The sequence below is a fragment of the Pongo pygmaeus genome, chromosome 7 (genome assembly GCF_028885625.2).
Source record: "Pongo pygmaeus isolate AG05252 chromosome 7, NHGRI_mPonPyg2-v2.0_pri, whole genome shotgun sequence".
Taxonomy (NCBI): domain Eukaryota; kingdom Metazoa; phylum Chordata; class Mammalia; order Primates; family Hominidae; genus Pongo; species Pongo pygmaeus.
In genome coordinates this window covers 137,492,864-137,514,110 of record NC_072380.2, presented here as the reverse complement: position 1 = coordinate 137,514,110, position 21,247 = coordinate 137,492,864, and the positions used below count along the sequence as shown (strand labels likewise).

At 45.9% G+C, this 21,247-nt stretch overlaps 1 protein-coding gene across 5 annotated transcripts in view; it reads left to right on the top strand.

Moving 5' to 3' along the window:
* Nucleotides 1-21,247, top strand: part of MTSS1 (MTSS I-BAR domain containing 1) — a 178,720-nt gene that overhangs the window by 8,986 nt on the left and 148,487 nt on the right. For all 5 annotated transcript variants that reach the window (XM_054499018.2, XM_054499017.2, XM_063669061.1 and 2 more), the window contains exons 2-3: nucleotides 15,782-15,843; nucleotides 20,370-20,443. In XM_054499018.2, the coding sequence (XP_054354993.1) occupies nucleotides 15,782-15,843; nucleotides 20,370-20,443 (136 nt within the window). The remainder of the gene's footprint in view (nucleotides 1-15,781; nucleotides 15,844-20,369; nucleotides 20,444-21,247) is intronic.

The window sequence follows — 21,247 nt, the reverse complement described above, 5'->3', positions numbered from 1 at the left end:
TCCTTTTCCCTCAAAGCTGGATAACCCTAAAGCCATTTTTCACATTCTTTGTGACATTCTACCTAGTATTGATTATATCCTACCTTAAAAAGTGGTTATCCTTGGGCCTTGAAGCCCCACTCTAGCGCTTCCTAGCTCTATTGCTCTGAGCAAGTTACTCAAGTTTACTGAGCCTTGATTTTCTTACCTGTAAAATGGGAGAAGAGGTGAATAATCCTTCCCTCTTAAAGTTGTTGAGTATTAAAGTAAAAGTCGAGGGCTTAGCATGAAATAAGTGCTAAATAAATGCTCGTATCTATTTGAGCCACCCTAGTAATTCCTGGCAGAGCCTCCTGCTGATAGTGGCACTCAGATGTTTCAAAGAATAGAAGCAACCAATGTCTTCAGTTTGATAATGCAGTAGAGACAAGTGCAGTGCTTTTCAACATTCAACATATAAGTAATTTGAAAGGACACAGTACATGTATTCGTCAAATACGATGGCATGTCTACTGCATGTCAGGTGCTGCTGGGGGGTGGAGGAACACCTGTGGACAGTATGAACAGTCATTGCCCTGAAGTGCTCAGTCTAGGAGACAGGCAGGCAGGTAATTAGAGTTCAGTGTAATCCACACCACCATAGAGATCAGCCCAAGATTGTGTGGGGGGTCCTGGGGAGGGCCTCTGATTCCCATTTAGGGTGGGAGTACAGAGTCCAGGAAGGCTTTTGATCTGGGTGAGACCCTCGCTCAGAACTGAGTTTTATTTTGCTTATGTTAAAAGCATTTATATGCAAACCAGGCACTATGCTAAGTGCCTGACACAAACTTATTTAATCTTCCAACCACCCAGCGAGGTAGTCTTAGTAACTATTATAATTCCCATTTTACAGATGGGGAAACTGAGATGCTGAGCGGTTAAGCCATTTGCCCATGTCATACAGCTAGTGAGAAGCACAGCTGGGAGTTAGTTGAGTCCAGGCAGTCTGGCCCCAGGTTCTGTGCGCCTCTCCACCAGACTGGGCTGTCTCTCGCTTTTGCAGCCTAGCATTTTAGATTCTGTAACAGGTGTATTTCATTCATCTCCTTGATCGCTCTATTTGTACCATTAGGACTCAGGATGAGAGATAAAAACACACAAAAATCTAGACTTGCCTCTGAGCTTCTTCCAGAAGCTCAAGGGGTCTCCCTCTAATTAGGAGGAATATGCCCTGGCCATGGACATGAAGTTGTTGGGCCAGGCCAGTGCAGTTTTTGGGAGCAGCTGAGCTGTGAGACCGAAGTGTGCAATAGGGTTGTCTAAGGTGGCAGCCACACGACACACGTTTGTTTTGCTGGAGGAGCCCCTCTGTCAAGGGTCACTCCAATAACCGCTCTGCACCCCAGGTGATTGAGTGCAAAGCAGGAAGCGGGCAGATATTTGCAGTAGGAGGCTGGGAGAGCTCAGGGATTAGTTCCCAGGGAGACCTCCCTTCTGAGGCCGGACTCCTCTCCTGCAGCCGAGCACGCAGCCATTAAGGAAGTCTTTGAGTTTGGTTTAATGGCCCCTCTTTGTTTTGAAGTGGCTGTTTACTGAACCTTCAAAGCCCGCTCGGCAGCAGGATGTGATCGAGGGCCTGAATAATTGGATGAGGCACCCCAATAGGAAGCAGGGAGCGGGGAGCAGAGCCAGGACTAGCCGACAGCCAAGCCCTCTGTCTGAGCCTCCGCTGGAGGGACTGAGGTCATCCTGCAACCAGAAGTTGACCTGGAGCGGGGGGTCCCCTGGAACCTGGCCTCTTTGATGTTGTGCTGGCCTTAATTAGGAACACCCTAATTAAGTCACTGAGGAAGAAGCGTTTTTCTAAAAAAAAAAAAATTAGCAGATGTTTTGAGAGCATTTCATGAGGGATTACTTCTCAAAGATTATGTAAGTAATGTAAAGTTAATGGAAGAAAAACTAGAAACTTCAGTTAAGTAAAAAATAAGTCACCCACAAGCGCTTGATGAGAAAGTGGGTTATGTTCACACTCACAAGAGCTCGCACATTTTCAGCAAAGGATCAGGGAGCCAAGACTGTCAGAAACTTCTTTCTTCACTTAGCGGCCTGGCGTCCTTGCCTTTCCGTGTGTGTAGTTGTTAGCAGTGCCATTGTTAATGGCTGTGTGGTGTTGTACTGCTTTGTATTTCTCTAATGAATTCATTTGGTCAAAACATATTTGAGAAGCTACTAGTACCAGGTTCTAAGTGCTGGGCTATAGCAGCGAACACAGTGGACACAAATCCCTGCCCTCCTGGAACTTACGTTCTAGTGGAGTGAGGTGCAGGTGAAGGAGACACATGGAATAAGTCAATTCTCTTGTATAGTAGGATTATGTGCAATGGGGAAAAAGCACTGTTGCTGTTTTTCTTTTTAATTTTTATTTATGTATATATTTTTTGAGATGGAGTCTTGCTCTGTCCCCCAGACCGGAGTATGCAGTGGCGTGATCTCAGCTCACTGCAACCTCTGCCTCCCAGGTTCAAGTGATTCTCCTGCCTCAGCCTCCCGAGTATCTGTCCCCCAGGCTGGAGTGTGCAGTGGTGCAATCTTGGCTCACTGCAACCTCTGCCTCCCAGGTCCAAGAGATTCTCCTGCCTCAGCCTCCCAAGTAGCTAGGACTATAGGCATGCACCACCACACCTGGCTATTTTTTTTTGTATTTTTAGGAAAGATGGGGTTTCGCCATGTTGGCCAGGCTGGTCTCGAACTCCTAATCTCCAGTGATCTGCCCGCCTTGGCCTCCCAAAGTGCTGGGATTACAGGCATGAGCCACCGTGTCCGGTCTGTTGCTGTTTTTAAGTAGAGTGGTTAGGGCTGGCCTCGCAGAGAAGGTGACGTTAGAGCAACAACTTAAGAACTGTGAAGATGTGGGCAGGGGGTGGGGGCAGTGTTCAGTGCAAGGGAAGAGAGCATGCGCAGAAGCCCTGAGGCAGAAGCCAGTACCTCCCTCATTTGTGTTTAGGTTGCGTCCAGTTTTTTTTTTTTTTTTTTTACTAATTATAAGCAACCCTACAACAAGTACATCCTTGTGACTAGACATTGATTTACATCAGTGATTTCCCCTGAAGGACTTTTTATCCTTGGTCAAAATGTGGGTTTGTTTTTCAAGGCTTTTGAAACCCATTACCCAAAGCCTACTGAAAAACATGTCTCGGTTTCCAATTCCCATGTGTGAGGGCTCACCACCGTGGATTACATCTGAAGGAGCTAGATGTGGACACTAGGACCTAGCTGACACCCCTGCTTCCAAGGGTGCAAAGGGACATGTGGCATCTTTTCTAGTGCAGTGATTCTCAAATCTTGCTATGTGTAATTTTTAATGAGCAAAAGTGTCCCTGGAGAATGGGTTAAAATGCAGATTCCCTGGCTCCATCCCAAGAGACTTTTTGTTGATCTGGGGTGGGGCTTAGAATCTGCAGTGTTAGCAAACACTTCAGGTCATTCTCTGATAGGTCTTGCCGGGATTCCACCAGCAGTAGGTGGAAGTGGGAGTGGCCCCTGGGCCACCTGAGCCACTGAGAGCTTCCTCTGCAACTCCTGAAGTATGTAGGAAGCTATCTCCCACCCGTGTGTCCCCATCCCCGACTCCACCACAGATATACTTGGAATGTGATCAGGCAGACGAAATGAGTTCTGTGCCTAGACAGAGCATGATCTCAACTTCCTTTCATTTGCTAATGCTGTCTTTTGCAGGGAATGCTTCCTCCGTCTTTGTTTCATTTCTCTTTGCCAAGAAAAATCCAATTTATCCTTTGAGACCGAGGTGAGGCATTGCCTCACTCTGGGAACCGCACTGTCCAGCACTTTGTATCTCGAGTATGCTGCCCTTGGGGCTTTGGGATCTGCAGTTCCACATCAGCTTTACTGCTAGACTGAGTTCCTCAACGCTTTGGTCTCTTTCTGTCTATGGCCCACCCCTCACTCAGTGCCTGTGCATAGTAAGTGCCCATTCGTGGCCCAGTCAGGGTGACTGGCATTGTACCTTGAGTTATCAAAGCGGAGTTGAGTTCTACTTGCTAGTCACCCTTCTAAACACTTGTCTTTTTCCCCATCATCCTACAACCATCATTTGAGGCAGGGACTGCCATCAGCATCCTTTACAGATGAAGACAGGGCAGCACCAGGTGATTAAATCACTTGCCCACGGTCACCCAGTGAGCACATCTGGAGTTGGCAGGCTGACTCTAGAGTCATGCTCTTAACCACCAGGCCACAAAAGGCCTTTCAGGCTCTGGAATATGGCTACACCTCAGCACCCTCTCTCCAGGCAAGAAAAATGACATTCAGTGGAAAGACACTTTAAAAAAAATGGCTATAGAAATGACAAACACAGTTACCACTGTGACACTGGTGGCCTTTGACTCTTTACTGGCGACCAGGGCATCGTTCCTAGCAGCTTGGGTGGGAGTTGAGGTCACAGAGGAGGTGCTATCTGTCTCTGTTCCAAAGGGGAAATCTGCTTCGTGGAAGACGGCAGAGCACACTAAGTGTGTACAGCGCAGCAAGGCCAGTGCCTGCCCCAGGGTAGATGTGACAAGTTCATCACGCTGCCCTTGGCTGCGGACAGGTCTCAGTTTAAAAGGGAATATGGACAAAAAAAAGTAAGGAAAAGAAAACAAATTAAACAACAACAAAAATTAAAAAAAAAGAAAAAGAAAAAACAAAAAATAGAAAAAGAAAAGAAAGAACAAAAAAAGGGAATATGGAATGAATACGGAGGTATGTGTGTATTTAGGGGAGCAAAACCTCAAATGTGATCCTCTCTAGGGTAGAGGGTGTTTGTGTGTCTGTTCAGGGTATTGGAGAGATTGGCCCCAAGAGGAACTAATCCCTAAAATGCAGAAGCAGTTTTGGAGTTGGGTAGAGACAGGTCAGAGTGGACACTTCCAGGGAAAAAAAAATGGGTGAGTGTAAATGGACCAATGTGAATTCATGCTTAGAAGGTCTAACATTTCATTGGGTGTGCAAGCCACTGGGTGTTTTGCTCAGGTTCATTATCTAATGTGGACATTTATAGACAGGAATAAACACATGGAGCAATAGCTTTGGCCTCTGGATAGGAGGACAAAGGTTAGAGGGTAGATATGTATTATTCTGGGGAGGATTAAAGGTATACAAATGCTAGGTAAAAGCAGCCAGCCCCTGTATTTGGTGGTTAAATATTGAGTTCCCAGGTTTCCAGATGTGGAGAATCAGTCAGTCTTAGGTGAACCCATTATACAATTTTATTTTAAAAAGAACTAGGCAGGCTGGGAGTGGTGGCTTATGCCTGTAATCAATCTCGGTACTTTAGGAGGCTGAGGTAGGTGGATCGCTTGAGGTCAGGAGTTCAAGACCAGCCTGTCCAACATGGTGAAACCCCATCTCTACTGAAAATACAAAAAATTAGCTGAACATGATGTCACACTCCTGTAGTCCTGTAGTCCCAGCTACACAGAGGCTGGGGCAGGAGGATCACTTGAAACCTGGAGGCGGAGGTTGCAGTGAGCCAAGACAGTACCACTGCACTCCAGCCTGGGCAACACAGCAAGACTCCATTGCAAAAAAAATAAATAAATAACTGAGCAAACTTAGGAGCAATTAATGCAGTTAACCGGGCATGAGGGCAAACCCTTCCCTGACCTTGGGCAATTACTTACTCTTTCTGTGCCCGATTTTCCTGTGGTTAGTAGGGAAGTGTTAAATGCTTGTTCTACCAGCCGCCCTTTCAGTGGTGTTTTGAAAGACTTCTGTACTCTCGAATACAGCATACATGTGAGGCAGTGCCTTCAGTGCCCATCATGACATCAGTTTGGATTCCAACATGGCAGGTTTTCACCTTTGAAAACTTGGCCATACAAATGTCAGGTGGCTGGTGATGCAGGCAGTGACTAACCATAAACCTCTTCCTCTCTCTTTTGATGGGAGGAACTATCTGAAATAATAAAGGAAATGTCATGGCAGTAATGGCCCTGGCTCTTGCTTGTAATCCCAGCACATTGGGAGGCCAAGGCAGGCAGATCGCTTGAATCCAGGAGTTCGAGACCAGCCTGGGCAACATGGCGAAATCCATCTCTACTAAAAATACAAAAGTTAGTTGGGTGTGGTAGTGTTTCCCTGTTGTCCCAGCTACTTGGGCGACTGAGGCAGGAGGATCACTTGGGCCTGGGAAGTCGAGGCTGCAGTGAGGGGCCTGGGAAGTCGAGGCTGCAGTGAGCTTACTGCACTCCAGCCTTGGTGACAAAGTGAGACCCTGTCTCAAAACAAAACAACAGGCTGGGCGCAGTGGCTCATGCCTGTAATCCCAGCTCTTTGGGAGGCTGAGGCGGGCAGATTGTCTGAGGTCAGGAGCTTGAAACCAGCCTGGCCAACATGGCAAAACCCTGTTTCTACTAAAAATACAAAAATTATCCAGACATGGTGGTGCATGCCTATAATCCCAGCTACTTGGGAGGCTGAGACAGGAGAATCTCTTGAACCCCATAGTTGGAGGTTGCAGTGAGCCAAGATCACACCACTGCACCTCCAGCCTGAGTGACAGAGCGAGACTCCGTCTCAAAACAAACCCAAAATTGGGGAATGAGTTGAATTTAGGGGATGAAAAAGGAGAGGGATTCTGTTTTTCAAGAAATGTGGAGCATGGAACACGTACATACATTTTACAGTGGTTAAAAAATAGAACCAAAAACCTAGCTGTGGTTGTAGAGCACCCTAAGGTAGTGATGCCCTTAGGGGTGCCATTGTCGTGGGGTGGCCATTGCTGTCCAATAGAACTTTCTGCTGTGGTAGAGATGCTCTGTGTCCATGCTGTTCAGTGCGGTAGCCACTAGCCACTGCAGAGCACTTGAGGTATGGCTAGTGGGCTGAACAACTGAATTTTAAATTTTATTTAATCATACTTTAAATAACCTCATGTGGGGCTCCCCTGTTGGGCAGCTCAGGATAGAGAAAGGAATACTTCCTGGTGGAGAACTTAAGAAATAAAATGACTTGGAAGATACGGTTGACATATTTGTTTGGTTCTTTTTATTTTAAGTGGAGACACCCAGATGTCAGAAAACAGCCCGGGCATCCAACCTAGTAATGCGGGAGGAGGAAAAGCTTGATATCCTTGATTTGTTTGGTTAGGGTGTTAATAGTTACAAATGGAGCAGTTTGCGAGGGGAGATGGACGGATGGACAGAGGGAGCACCTTTTGTGGTTCAGTCTTCCTTTTCATAGGCATATTTATTGCTGGTGTGCTTGGGCAAGTGGCTGAGGGTGGGCAGGCGAGGAAGCAACCATTGATTATCCCCAAGGCTGTCATCCGCTTGATGGACAGGGATAATTAGTGGATTAGGCAACCCCCAATCAGAGAATAAAAGCTCAGGAATGGTATTTATGATGGATGGGCTTACCCAGTGCCTTTCATCTGAGGATCTTAGGAGCCCTTCATCTTGCAGGATTGGGTGGGGAAGGGTGGTTTTGGGGACAAAGCTATGACAGGCATTCACGGGCCCTGTCTGTCATCCCACACGCCCACTTCTGGAAGCTGAGCGGATTCCTGCCTCATGCTTGAAGAAGCAGGGAGGCCAGAGCCACTCCAGCGTAGGTCAGAAGGTGCCAGCCTCCTCTGGAAGCTGCGTAAAGCAGCTTCAGGGTAACCTGAAGGCTGAGCTCATCCAGGGTATACCCAGTGGAAGAAGAGGAAGGATGCTGTTGGCTATGTTCCTCACACTCGCCCTGCTGAGGTCTCCGCAGACCTGGGAAGGGGTCATGGTGGCAGGGGTGGCTGTGGCAGCTGGAGATTTAAAAGCCCCTCCCAGATTGACTCTACTGATCTCCTGGTAGAAGAAGATCAGTTTGTGTGTTCACAGAAAACCAAGATGAGATAAAATTATCCATAATCATACCACAAGTGCCAACAGCTATGAACCTCTTGGTGCGTTTCTACCAGGCATTTTTCTACACAAGAAATTTCTCTTTGTTGTGTGTTTCATGTTTTCTTCCTTGTTTTTTTTTTTTTTCCTGAGACAGTCTCACTCTGTCACCTAGGCTGGAGTGCAGTGGCGTGATCTCGGCTCATTGTAATCTCTGCCTCCTGGGCTTTAGCGATTTTCATGCCTTAGCCTCCTGAGTAACTGGGATTACAGACATGTGCCACCATGCTGCACTAATTTTTTGTATTTTTAGTAGAGACAGGGTTTTGCCATGTCTCGAACTCCTGAGCTCAGGTGATCCATCTGCCTCAGCCTTCCAAAGTGCTAGGATTACAGGAGTGAGGCACTGCGCCCAGCTTCATGCTTTCTTTTTCATGTGGTTGGGGGTGCTGACCATTTCTAGGGTGGTATTACAATCCCTCTGGGCCATCTGCAGTTGTAATCAGGTGCCATGTGTGCAGGGCACCCTTGTCCTCTTCTGCTCTACCTTGTCTGGGCTCTTATAGGGCCCACGTATAAAGCGCGACCCAACCTGCTGTCTAAGCCACTCTGCAGCCCTGGGGCTGGGCTGGGCTGGAGGCTGGCTCTGTTCATGTGGTTACTTGCACTTCCCAGAATGAGGGAACACTTGGGCTACAAAGTCAGATCTGGCATCCAATTGCAACCTGGAGCTCTCTGCTCCAACCTCTCTGGGCATCAGTTTCCTCAGCTCTAAAATAACAGCAGCACCTGCCTGCCTGGGCTGCTGTGAGCATGCAGTGAGAATGCAGGATCAAGCTGGGCTCCTTAGAGAGTGGTCTGTGGACCAGGAGCAGCAGCACCTCAGATTAAACGGCCCCACCTCGACCAAGCAAATCAGAACCTGCCTGTCTGCAAGCTCCCCAGATGATGGATATGTAAATTACAGCTTGGGAAGGGCCAATATATATACCTGGCGCCTGGCAACTCTTTAGAAAGTGGTGATGCTTCATGATGATGGTGATGACAGTGATGCTTGTCAAGGTGAACAGAGATACTTGGGAAGTTACCTGGCTGGTCATATACCCCACGGCTTGATTTCTCAGCCAGATCCACTGGTGAGCCAGCCTCTGTCTGGCACCTTTTGGGCAGATCTAAGGCCTTTGAGCTGGAACCCCACTCTCTAGAGCCTCTACCCTCCTGGTTTCTACTTGATTCTCCCCTGAACTGAATTCCTCCTCCTCACGTGAGTCTTCCCCAGCTCTGTGGCTCCTCCCAAGTTGCCCTTTCTCTGGCAGTTCCCGGCCCCTGTGTTCCTTGTGTGGCCGCATGGTGTCAAATTCCCTCAGCTGTCCCAGTGGGGCTGGGCTGGGAGAGGCAGTTGCTGCATTATTTATGCAGCACCGGTCACCAGCCGTGCTGATGAGTTACACACAGTTATTCTCTGCACCATGTGTGGGATGCCGTCCTGGGCCTCTGTTTAATACAAAACAAAACGAAGCTAAACAACCCTAAGCCAGAATGGCTGTTGGCCGACTGCTGTGCCTTGCTTGTGTTAGGCGAATGGCCTGCCGTGGGTCCTGGCTCTAGGGAAAGTGGAGGAAGAGGAGGAAGATGAGGAGAGGCACTCGGCGGTGTCTCCCAAGCTCCACTTTGAGGGTGGGGTGGGGAGACCAACTTGTGGATTTGTTTAGGTGGCCACCAAACTCTTCAGTTGAAGGAGATTTAGGAGGCCTTTTTTCTAAAGACTAAGAAAATGACTTCATTATTTTCCTCTGTCTCCCAGGAACCAGAGTGATGCCAGGTATGTGACCATTAGCCAGGTTCTCCCATCACCTGTCTGGTCTGGAATTTATGTCACTCACTGTCTGAATGAAGGCCACCTCGGTCTTCCTCTGCTGTCCCAAGGCCCCACCCTGGGTCTTGCCCTGGAAGGCTGCCCTTGCCCACCTGGGCCACTTCGCCATGTCCTGCCTGGAGGAGTGGCCAGCATAAATGTGCCACTCCAGTGTCCCTTGGAGAGAGCTGGTCAGTGTTCCCTGCCTTCTTTTGTGTCAGCTGCACCCCCTACCAGAAGTACTTTTCCTTCCTCACTTCATTTCTCTGTCCTTGTCCCACTGTCCAGAGGGGAAGCCCTCAGGCTTATAGACAGCAAACTGTATGATGTGATAAGTTGGGGAGTAGGCGCAGCTAACCCAGAGGGTGGGTGGGAAGGGGGTGTGTCAGAGAATGTTCCAGAAGTATCACAGCTGGGTAGTGACGGCTGAATAGGAGTTTTCAAGATTGCTGAATCCCCCTGGAGGTTTGAAGAGAAGCAGCCATAGGTTGTGGTGTGTGTGGGGAGTGTGGGTGAGATCACATATTCAGGGAAGCCCCATCTCTCACCCAAGGAAGTGAGACTGCCGTGCAGTTTGATGGAGGGAGTCCTCTTTATACGCTTGTAAACAAACTGGCTTTTTCTTTCCGTTTCTTTAATAGGGACCTTTTCCTTTCTTAGAACCCAGTGTAATCTGAGTTGTATTTTCAACCAACGCACTGCCAACGGCTCCAGAAACTCCCTGTTCTCCTCTCTGAAGAAATTTAGGGGGCTCCTGGAGGAGGAGCGCCTTCTCATTTTGCCTCGTGACTTTGGACTTGGCAGAAGCCGGGGCGTGGCGGGAGTTTTGTTTTCTTTGATTTGGGTCTGTCTGGAACGTTGTGAAGCCTTTATGTGTTCTCAGGTGAAATCCACAGTGGGGTCTGTGTTGAATCGTTTTCACGGCTCTGGGAGTGCATTCCGAGGGATTTCCTCAAATGGGGACAGAGCTCAGCCAGCAACCTCAGGAATGAACTTTCTGGGGACTTCTTGGTCGGTGGATGCGGATGCAAAAACCAAGGACAGTCGGGGAATTGCTTCCTAAAGGGCTCTAAGAGCTTCCAGTGTCTTGGGTTGCGGGTTTCTCTTGAAACTTGAGTATGGTCTCCTTTATGTAGTCTTGCTGTCCAAAAGGCAGGACTTTTTCTCTGCTGCCTTTCAATCTTTCTACAGTTACCTTCTTCCTCCTTTCTTACTTCCTCTAAGCTTGAATTATTATAGTAAAACTGCTCTCAGGTGGGTAGAAACTTCTTTTTTCCTTGAAAGAAACTTACAAAAATATCTGGAACAACCCAACATCACCTTGCCTTTAAATTTTAATGACATTTACTCACTTTTTTTTTTTTTCATTTCTCAACAAGGAGGTTTTTGTCTTCTGTTCTTAGAAGTTGATTTTTTTCTTTTTTTAGAATCTATTAAATTATATATTGCCTAAAACAGGTGGGCCTGACTCTCTTTGATAGACTGTCAAGTGTCATTAAGTCAGCAACAAGCTACTTTGGGCAACCTTCTGGCTGGGTGGATGTTCGTAGGTGGGGAGCTGTTAGCTGTACCCCTTGACTAGAAAGGGGACCCCTCCTTTTGTTGCTAATTTGGTAAAGACTGAAATGAGGCTCCAAGTGGGGGCAGATAAGAAGTTTCTTCAGTGGTTTGAGTAGTCGTCTTTTTCAGGCACACTCATCTCAGAGTTGAGTACTCCACCCTGCCATTTGCTTAGCAGCAGCAGAGAAATCATCTGGCACTGAACACCCAGCTGCCTTTGCCTTGGTCTGTTTCTGCCTAACCCTGGTTCACTAATAGGGAGATGCAGATGCTTCCCACATTGGCTGGTTCCATACTGGGGACTCCAAAAGGGGGGTGCCAGTCTGGATGGACAGTCTGACTTAGACTTTACAGTCTGTTCCCCACACATCCTAAAGGAGATTACTCAGAGCCTGTGGCCACTTGGATCCCTCATATCAAATGTTTGTTGAGCACTTCCGGTGTGCTGGGCACTGCACCGAGCGCTTTCTGTATATAACCTCATTCGTTCCTCCTCCCAGCCCTGTGAAGACGTGACTTAAACCCATGCAGAGGTCAAATGACTTGCCCAATGTCGCATAGCAAATGGGAGAGCTAAGGTTCAATCCAAGAGGTTGGGCTTCTGTACTTGCAATCTTTATTTATCTCCTTCATTCTTCAATGTTCAATAATTGGTGGTGTTGGTAATGGTGATGGAATTATTTGTTTTGGTTATCATCATTATAAGGGAATGATCCTTGAGAAGTGAAATGATTTCCCCTAGTCAATGACTGGCAGGGCTGTGACTGGACATCAGGACCCAGTGCTCCCTGCCCAGGCCACTGGCCAGTTCTGCATGTTCTCAATGAACATGCCTCATCTTTTCCTTTGGCTTTTTTTCTTTGAGACAGGGTCTTGCTCTGTTGCCCAGGTTGGAGTGCAGTGGCACAATCACAGCTCACTGCAGCCTCGATCTCCCGGGCTCAAGCGATTCTCCCACCTCAGCCTCCTGAGTAGCTGGGACTACAGGCATGTGCCACAGCACCCAGCTAGGTTTTTTTTTTCTTTTGAGATGGAGTCTCGCTCTTTCGCCCAGGCTGGAGTGCAGTGGCGCGATCTTGGCTCACTGCAACCTCCGCTTCCCGGGTTCAAGCAATTCTCTGCCTCAGCCTCCTGAGTAGCTGGGATTACAGGTGCCCGCTACCACGCCCAGCTAATTTTTTTATTTTTAGTAGAGATGGGTTTCACCATCTTGGCCAGGCTGGTCTTGAACTCCTGACCTCCTGATCCACCTCCCTCGGCCTCCTAAAATGCTGGGATTACAGGCGTGAGCTACCGTGCCTGGCCTGTTTTTTGTTTGTTTGTTTTTGTTTTTTTTTGTATTTTTAGTAGAAATGGGGTCTCGCCATGTTGTCTGGGCTGGTCTTGAACTCCTGGGCTCAAGTGATCCTCCTGCCTCGGCTTCCTAAAGTGCTAGGATTACAGGTGTGAGCCACTGCCCCTCGCCCACCTTTTTCTTAAGAAATACTTTGATCGTCTTAATAATATTTCTCCAGGGCTCCCTGGATGGGAGTGGTTGGTGTTTGGGAGAGGAGGGTCGGGCTCTCTGGTCCTTCTTCGTTGTGTAGCCGAGAGATGGTAGCACCTTTGCCTAGAAGTAGGTGAGCAGTGTTTCTGAATGTGCTCAGATTTCTCAGAAAGCTTTTCATCATGTCTTGTGGGTCAGAAAGAGAAGGAATGGTCAGATGAAGCTGCTATTGGTTGGTTGAGCCTTCGTGTTCTTAGAGGTGCCAACTGCTGTCCCTCTGGACAGAGATCTCCAGTGGCCATCCTGAGGACTCTGATCTTGGCCCTCATCTCTTTAATTGGATGTAGGTGTACAAGGGGTGTTCTTATCTGGACTGGATTAAAAAAATGGTATGTATGTTGGGTGTCATAATTGGAGTCCCCACTATGTCTTGATGGGCCTTGAATGATAGCCTGAGCTCTCACAAGTTTTCATTTGACATAAATTAATATACAGTTCTGCTCTTGGATGGAAGTAACCCCCAGGACACACACTTGGGAGGGAGGTCATGTGGTGACAAGACCCTCACACAGGTGTTGGTTGACAGGAGCTCAGGTGTAGCTGCCAAAGGGCCTCTGCCAGGAGCCAGCCAGACACGATTCTTGCCCGGCTGTTGCTTAGTTTCCCATAGGGGCAAATTGCCACTTACAGGAATAAATCCAGAAACCTGCGCTTGGGCCAAGCAGGTCTCAAATGCATGAAGGCAGAACTGATGGATGTGATATAGCAGCGTGTGTGAAACAGACTTTAGAGTTTGGGTGGATTGTAAATTCATGGTGCTGTTGTTGCCAGAACCTCTAATTTGATCTTAAGTTTTAAAAAATGTAATGACTTTATTGTTTTCATTAAAATGATACATGACCCTTATAAAGAAAACTCACAAGACTTCAGCCATAAAGGAAAGTACAAAGGAGAAAGCAACACATTGGTCCAGATTTTAACTCCCAGAAGTAACCTGTATTAATATTTTGTAGACAATTTTCTAGATATCTCTTATGTACATTTTCAGACAGAATTGACAGCTAGGGAAGTATATAAATAGGCGATTCTATAACAAGGTGTTCCTTGTTATAATGAGTGCTCCTTGTTATAATGAGTGCTATGCATGATCTTTTGAAAAAACATACTTAATTGTACTTTCATTTAACAGAAGAAAGTGAAACTGAAGTAATACTGTAATTGTTTCTTCACCACTTTCTTTAAATTGATTTCTCAGATGTGCCTTTAAGGCAGTGGTTCTTGACTAGGCATGATTTTGTCCCCTAGGGGCCATCTGGCAATGTCCCATTTTTGGTTTTCCCAAATAGGGGGTGGGGGAACGCTGGCATCTAATGAATGGAAGATAGGGATACTGCTAAACATCTTAAATGTGCAGGACAGCCCCCCACGACAAAGAATTATCTGGCCCCAAATGTCCGTAGTGTTGAGGCTGAGAACCTGCTCTAAGGGTAAGAAAAAATGATGTTTAATACCATTAGGAAGGTAAAACTGTTATGTTTTAGCTGGGTTGCAGTTTTAGACAGTTTTAGTTGGGCTTCTGTAATGAAAGATGAGTTGATTAACCTCATTATAATTTTTTCCTCCTTTCCTGAACAAGAATATCAAGAGGTAGCATATGTTGTTTTTACCTTGTCAGGGTTCATAACATTTACACTCTATTCTGCAAAAATAATCCCCAGGTGTTTAGTCTTAGTTTTGTTTTATTTTATTTTATTTTATTTTTTGAGACAGAGTGTTGCTCTGTTGCCCAGGCTGGAGTGCAGTGGTGTGATCTCAGCTCACCGTAACCTCCATCTCCCAGGCTCAAGTGATTCTCATGCCTCAGCCTCATGAGTAGCTGGGACTACAAGCATGCACCACCATGCCTGGCTAATTTTTGTATTTTTAGTAGAGATGGGGATTTCACCACGTTGGCCAGGCTGATCTCGATCTCCTGGCCTCAAGCGGTCCACCCACCTTGGCCTCCCAAAGTGCTGGAATTACAGCTGTGAGCCATGTCTCCCAGCCCTCAGTTCTGTACTTAAATGATCAATGCCAAATACCACTTCTCAGCCCATTGTTTCCCCCTTTCTGGGTTGATTTTGAGTCGCCTCTTGGTTGGTGGGCTGTGTGATCTTAATATAAATTTAACATGTGTAGGAAGGGAGATGTCCATCCCTGCCTGCTTTGCCCTGTCAGACTTGCACCTGCAGATTTGAGTTTGTGTCTGTGCACCACACTTAGTGGAAGAGCAGAGAGACACGCTGAGTGTCTCTGGGTTGCAGTCGGGGTGTGAAGCAGGGTCCCGGGGAGAAGTGGGGTTGGATGTGAAACTGGATTTTGAAAAGACTTCCACGTGGAAGCAGGATTATTGATCTTAACTGAGGGCTCCCAGAGGTTAGAACTAGAACTGCATGAACATCAAGCGCAGGGTGGCTGATAATAGGCTGGGAAGGTGATGAGTTCCCTGTTAGCTGAAGTGTGTTGGGAACCACCTTTTGCTATACTGGCCCTAGGTGTTGGGCTTAAGCCATCAGCTGAGCTGCTGCATTAGGTAATTTTTCAATCTTGAGATTCTGATAGTCTAATTAATGCTTTCTGTAACCACCTGTCCTGGGGAAGAGCCCCAATCACTCTGGTTCCCTGCTTGGTGTTGTTTGGGGCAAGGGGGAGAACAGCCAGGGCCATGTTTCATGAACAAGTGGTTCAGGGTGGAGCTTTAAGTGTTCTGTACACCTTAAATTTGGACCCACCATCTACCAACTCAAAAGTGTATGTGTCAGATTCTGCCAAACTAGTTCAGTTGATGTTTGTAGTATTTACAAGATTATAGGAACTGAGCACGTTCTAAACTGATTCCTGAGCCAATACATGTATATAGAATCCGGGAAACGTATCGCAGACCTGCAAAGGAAGAGAACATACACAGATCGTTCCCTGCATGATTGGAATTGGGTGCTCTGTTAATGTAGTAATCAGATGTCTATCGCAGTGTGACTTACTGATGTCTTTGATTTGTTGCAGGGGAGCTATCCAGTTTGGGAAGATTTCATAAACAAAGCAGGAAAGCTGCAGTCCCAGCTTCGGTAAGTAGAAGCACGTGTTCTACGGGAAAAGGACAACATCCTCAGACAAGGATGGAGTGGGACAGACCAAAATGCAGATTGATTAGGGTTGATTCAGGAAGTGCTACAGATAGGGAAGCCTGTGCTGGGTTCTGATTGGAGCATGATCACCTGTAGCCATATATCCTGGGCCCTGATTCCCATATGTAAAATGGGACTCATTCATGTCTGCTTTCCTCCTTCCATAGGAATTTGGAGAGTCAAATGAGGTAGGTACTGTATGTAAGGTAGCAAAGGGTAACATTTATGTATTGCTCGCTATGTGCCAGGCATTTGTTAACTTGTTTAAATCTCGTAACCCCACAAGGTACATACCATCAGTATCCCCATTTTACTGATGAGGAAACTGAGGCACAGCAAAGTTAAATAACTTATCCATAGTCTCACTACTAAATGGCAGAGCAAGGATTTGAACTTAGGCTCTCTGGCTCCAGAGTCCATGTTCTCCTCCATTCTGCTTACTGCCTCTCCACAAATAGAGTTTAAAACCTTGTGTTGGCCGGGTGTGGTGGCTCACACCTGTAATCCCAGTACTTTGAGAGGCCCAGGCGGGCAGATCACAAGGTCAGGAGTTCGAGACCAGTCTGGCCAACATGGCGAAATCCCATCTCTACTAAAAACACGAAAATTAGCTGGGCATGGTGACGGGTGCCTGTAATCCCATCTACTTGGGAGGCTGAGGCAGGAGAATCGCTTGAATCCGGGAGGTAGAGGTTGCAGTGAGCCGAGATTGTGCCATTGCACTCTAGCCTGGGCGACAAGAGCAAGAGTCCACCTCAAAAGAAAATAATAATAATAAAATAAAATAAATCCTTGTGTTGACTATTGTGTAATTCCATTTACATGAACTATCTAGCAAAAGCATATCTTTAGAGAGATGTTGATCATTGGTTGCTTGGGGATAGGGTGAAAAAGGAGAGTGAGAAGTGGATAAGACAGATCTTTTGGGGTGGTGGAAATGTTCTAAAATTGGATTGCAGTGATGATTGTACAACTCCAAATTTACTAAAAATCATTGACTCATACCCTGAAAAAGGGTGTATTTTATGGTATGTGAATTATGCCTCCGTAAAGCTGCCTAAACAGGATCCAGTGCTGAGCTCTAAGGGGCTGTGATTGCCTAGTCTCATGCTTGTTCGTATATCATGTGATATGAAATAGAAAATACGTTGGCATCTTCTTGTTAAAGCTCTACCCTTTTAAATCATTGTGGTGAAGGGATACAATTTCACTTAGTGGGTGCTTCATGAAGGATAGGACATTTTAAAAAGGAATTATTTTGATGGCCCTGGTTCATGGCATGTAGGGGATGTCATTGGTTGGTTTGGATGGAGGAAGATGGTTCAGAGAGCAGGGCAGGCAGGGGTTTTCTGGGATAAAGAGCCATGTGGACGACAGAGAGGTGGGAGAGGGATGATGTGATGCTCTTGGGCCTTTGCCTGTGGACACCAGGGGTCACTGCCCAGAGTGTTAGCCATAGGACTGGAGGGTCCATGGTGCCCTATAGACTAAAGAACTCGGGAAGGGTAGGCCTTTTTTCTTTCATTCCTTCAGCTTTGTTTGGGGCCTGGGATTTCCATCCATGAACTGCAGCCTCAGATGGACAGTGAACTTGGAATACTGCACCTTCCCCAGTTGTCAAGTCCTGTACTTAAGCCCTGCTTAAGCTCTTGTAATTACTTTCTACTGCATCAGATCCCACCTCCCCTGCTCAGGATTCAGGGCTCCTCACCTGAGTCCTTCACCAGCCTCACCTTATTTAGCCATATCTACTCCCATCTCCATGTCTGCCATGATTACCATTTATTTTAGGTAGCTTCATCTCTATCCTGTGGGAGGTCTCCTCCTGTAGTAACACAATAAAACATTTAAATACATTTCCCCCTACTTTTTTAAGATTCAGCCTCATTTAACTGTCTGGCAGTCTTTCAGGGTAGACCAAGAAAATTGTTATCTTCCCCTTTTATCAGTGAGGATCTCGAAGCTTAAAGTAATGAATGGATCAGCTGTCTTAAACATATAAAGTAAAATTTAAAGTAATCTTAACCTGTCCTTACTGGTACAGGATACATTTTATATTATTAAACAATGTTTTGTCCCGAAGGCAGGGACCATTTCTTTATTATTTTGTTAAACTAATAGTACAGGGCTGAGAGCAATATAGGGGCCTCATGCACATAGTTTAATTTTGTGTGTTAGAGAAAGGATGAAGTTTAGATTGCAGAAGAGGCATAGAAGCCTTAGTATATTTAAGCTGAATCACTCCTCTGTGTTTCTGTTGGTTACAAGTTTGCTCTGCCCCATCAGAGAGGGCCAAGATGTCTTGTGACTACGTCAGACAGTGAAATATGACTGCCATTTAAAAGCCTCAAAATTGATCACCATCCTAATTTTCAGTGGAGCCCTGGTGACCGTGTAATATGCAAGACACCTCTACAGCTGGTTCATTAAATTTGGATGATTGGCATTGAGTTGGATGAGAATAAATCTAGCCATTGTGTCAGATATTAATTGTAAATCAGAACAAGCTATTTATAAATCCCAAGATGTTTGATAAAGCTAATTTTTCCAGGGTTTGAGTTTGATGTCAACTCTTTAAAAAATATGCTTCAAAGTGGTTTTGTGTACGTGTATGTCATTATTTTTAAAAATTTTGAGCAGAATGTTTTCTTGCTCTACTGGAAAATAACAGGCCTCATTTTGAAGTTTGGCTCTAAGGGACTGTTGCCTAGATTTTCCCAGGAACTACTTCCAGCACCTTCCAGGAACCTTTTGTTTCAAAACTACTGTTGCTAATGTTTAAAGGCCATTCCTTTCCCTTTTTCTTTTCTTTCTTTTTGAGAGAGGGTGTTACTCTGTCATCTAGGCTGGAGTACAGTGGTGCAGCCATGGCTCACTGCACCCTTGGCCTCCTGGGCTCAAGTGATCATCCTGCCTCAGCCTCCTGAGTAGCTGGGACTACAGGCATGCACCACCGTGCCCGGCTAATTTAAAAACAATTTTTTTTTGTAGAGATGGAGTCTTAGTATGTTGCCCAGGCGGGTCTCAAACTCCTGAGCTTAAGTGATCCTCCCACCACAGCTTTCCAAAGTGCTGGGATTATAGGCATGAGCCACTACAGCTGGTTTCATTTTTCTCTATTTTGAAATCTTCCCTTTCTAGTCCTTATTGTTATTCTTCCTTCAGCAACTTTGCATCCTTAGGAACGCTCAGTAAAGACTGGAGTTATATAAGAAATACTTGAAAATTAACACTTAGTTACAAGTTTGATTGTAACGTCCTTGAATTCTAGTTCTGGGGCTTGTTTGTGTGGAATCCATGGCCCTGGCTTGGAGTGTTGACTACATTAAATAATGCCTTAGGTCATGACTCTTGGAACCAGTAGATCACAGAGGGCTCAAGGCATCCTATGGTGTCCAAAAAAATATTAAGAACCCAAAATAATTTCTAGGACATAAATGACTATAGTACCTTCTTCTCCCCATTCTCGGCTTGTAGGAATTTGGAAGATTCGGTTGAAATAGTGTCCTAAGGTTGAAACAGTAGTATCTCAGTTTCATTATAACTAGGATCTAGGGAGAAAAGTCACACTGCCAGGATCTTGTCTTATAGTGGGTCAAGCCCAAGCCTGTGAGTCATGAGGCTAGGATACTTGTCCCAGCTCTAGTATGAACTAGGGCTGTGTTTTTGGCCTTGTATTTGTGGCCTCAGTTCTCCTATTCCTAAAATGAATTGTTTGAACGACATGATCTTTCTACCAGATTCCTTCCCCCAACTGATGTGCATATATATATATTGCTTTCCTACTCCAAAATTAATTTCATCTCTACCACTTATATTTTTTAATATTTTTAAATGTTTTATTTTTCCTTTTAGGTAGAAATGCCTCTGTTTTCCTCCTGTACAAAATTTTGCCTGGTAATGGGTGTTTTTTTTTTTTTTTTTTTTGAGGCAGAGTCTTGCTCTGTCACCTAGGCTGGAGTGCAGTGGTGCGATCTTCGCTCACTGCAACCTCTGCCTCCTGGTCTCAAGCTATTCTCCTGCCTCAGCCTCTCAAGTAGCTGGGATTATAGGTGCATACCACCACGCCTGGCTAATTTTTTGTAGACATGGGGTTTCACCATCTTGGCCAGGTTGGTCTCGAACTCTTGATCTCAAGTGATCCACCCACCTCAGCCTCCCAAAGTGCCGGGAATACAGGCGTGAGCCACCACGCCTGGCCCTGGTAATGGTTTTATACAGTCAGATGAAATGGAATGGGAAGGGCTACTAGCATTTATTGATTAGCACCAAATGAGCTGGATATTATTCAGGTGGAGTACTTGGAAAAAAGTGGGTTCAGCAAGCCAATGGTTGTCCATGCTCAGTTGAGTTATTTCTGGAGGAAGGTTACATGTACTCCTTAGCAGAGGTTTTAGGCCTTGAGCTGTAATGAATTTGCTAGGGAGAGACATTCCTCATGCTTTTGTTATCTGTTTGCATTTTAGGACAACAGTAGTAGCAGCAGCTGCCTTCTTGGACGCCTTTCAGAAAGTGGCTGACATGGCCACCAACACACGTGGTAAGCAGATGGAGGCTGACTCCCAGCGTTAACTGCATTCAGCACGTGGGCTCTTCCCCTTGGGTGGCTGCACAAGAAGATGCAGCTTAAGTTATCAGAGCTGAGCTGACTTGTATTTTCCCATTTTTTAAAACTCTGTGGGATTCCACATATTAGAAGTTGCAACTAGTTTTCCGGATAATAAAGCACATGTGAAGAAGAATGAAAAAGGAAGAAAATGAACCACCGTTTCTGCACGAGTTGGCTTGATGGTTTCTTTGATCACTTTAATGACGTGCTGGTTGTTGAACCTTGAGCTGTGCCTTTGGTTGCAATTTGCGTTTTCCTCCTTACGTGGGTTTTCCTTGTTTCCTCGTGGAATGGGAACCAGTAGGGATGATTGGATAGACCATTTTTCTGAGTTTCCATAAAATGAGGAACCTTTTAAAATAAGGATCTCATTGTGTTGTATCTATTTATGTGTCCCTCATATTTGACTGCAAACCTATTGAGATACAGACTATGACTTATTCATGTCTGAAGCCCCAAAACATAGTGCCTAGAACATAGGAGATGTTTAAAGTATGTTTGTTAAATCAATGAAAAAAATTTAATGGCTTCAGCAAGTACTGAATCATATAAAGGTTATTCATAACATGTGAAAAGTATAAAAAGAAAATGAGTACCCCCGTATGCCTGACCGTCTTTAGAAATGCAACATTATGGTCGGGCACGGTGGGTCAAGCCTGTAATCCCAGCACTTTGGGAGGCCAAGGCAAGAGATCCAAGGTGGATCACTTGAGGTCAGGAGTTTGAGACCAGCCT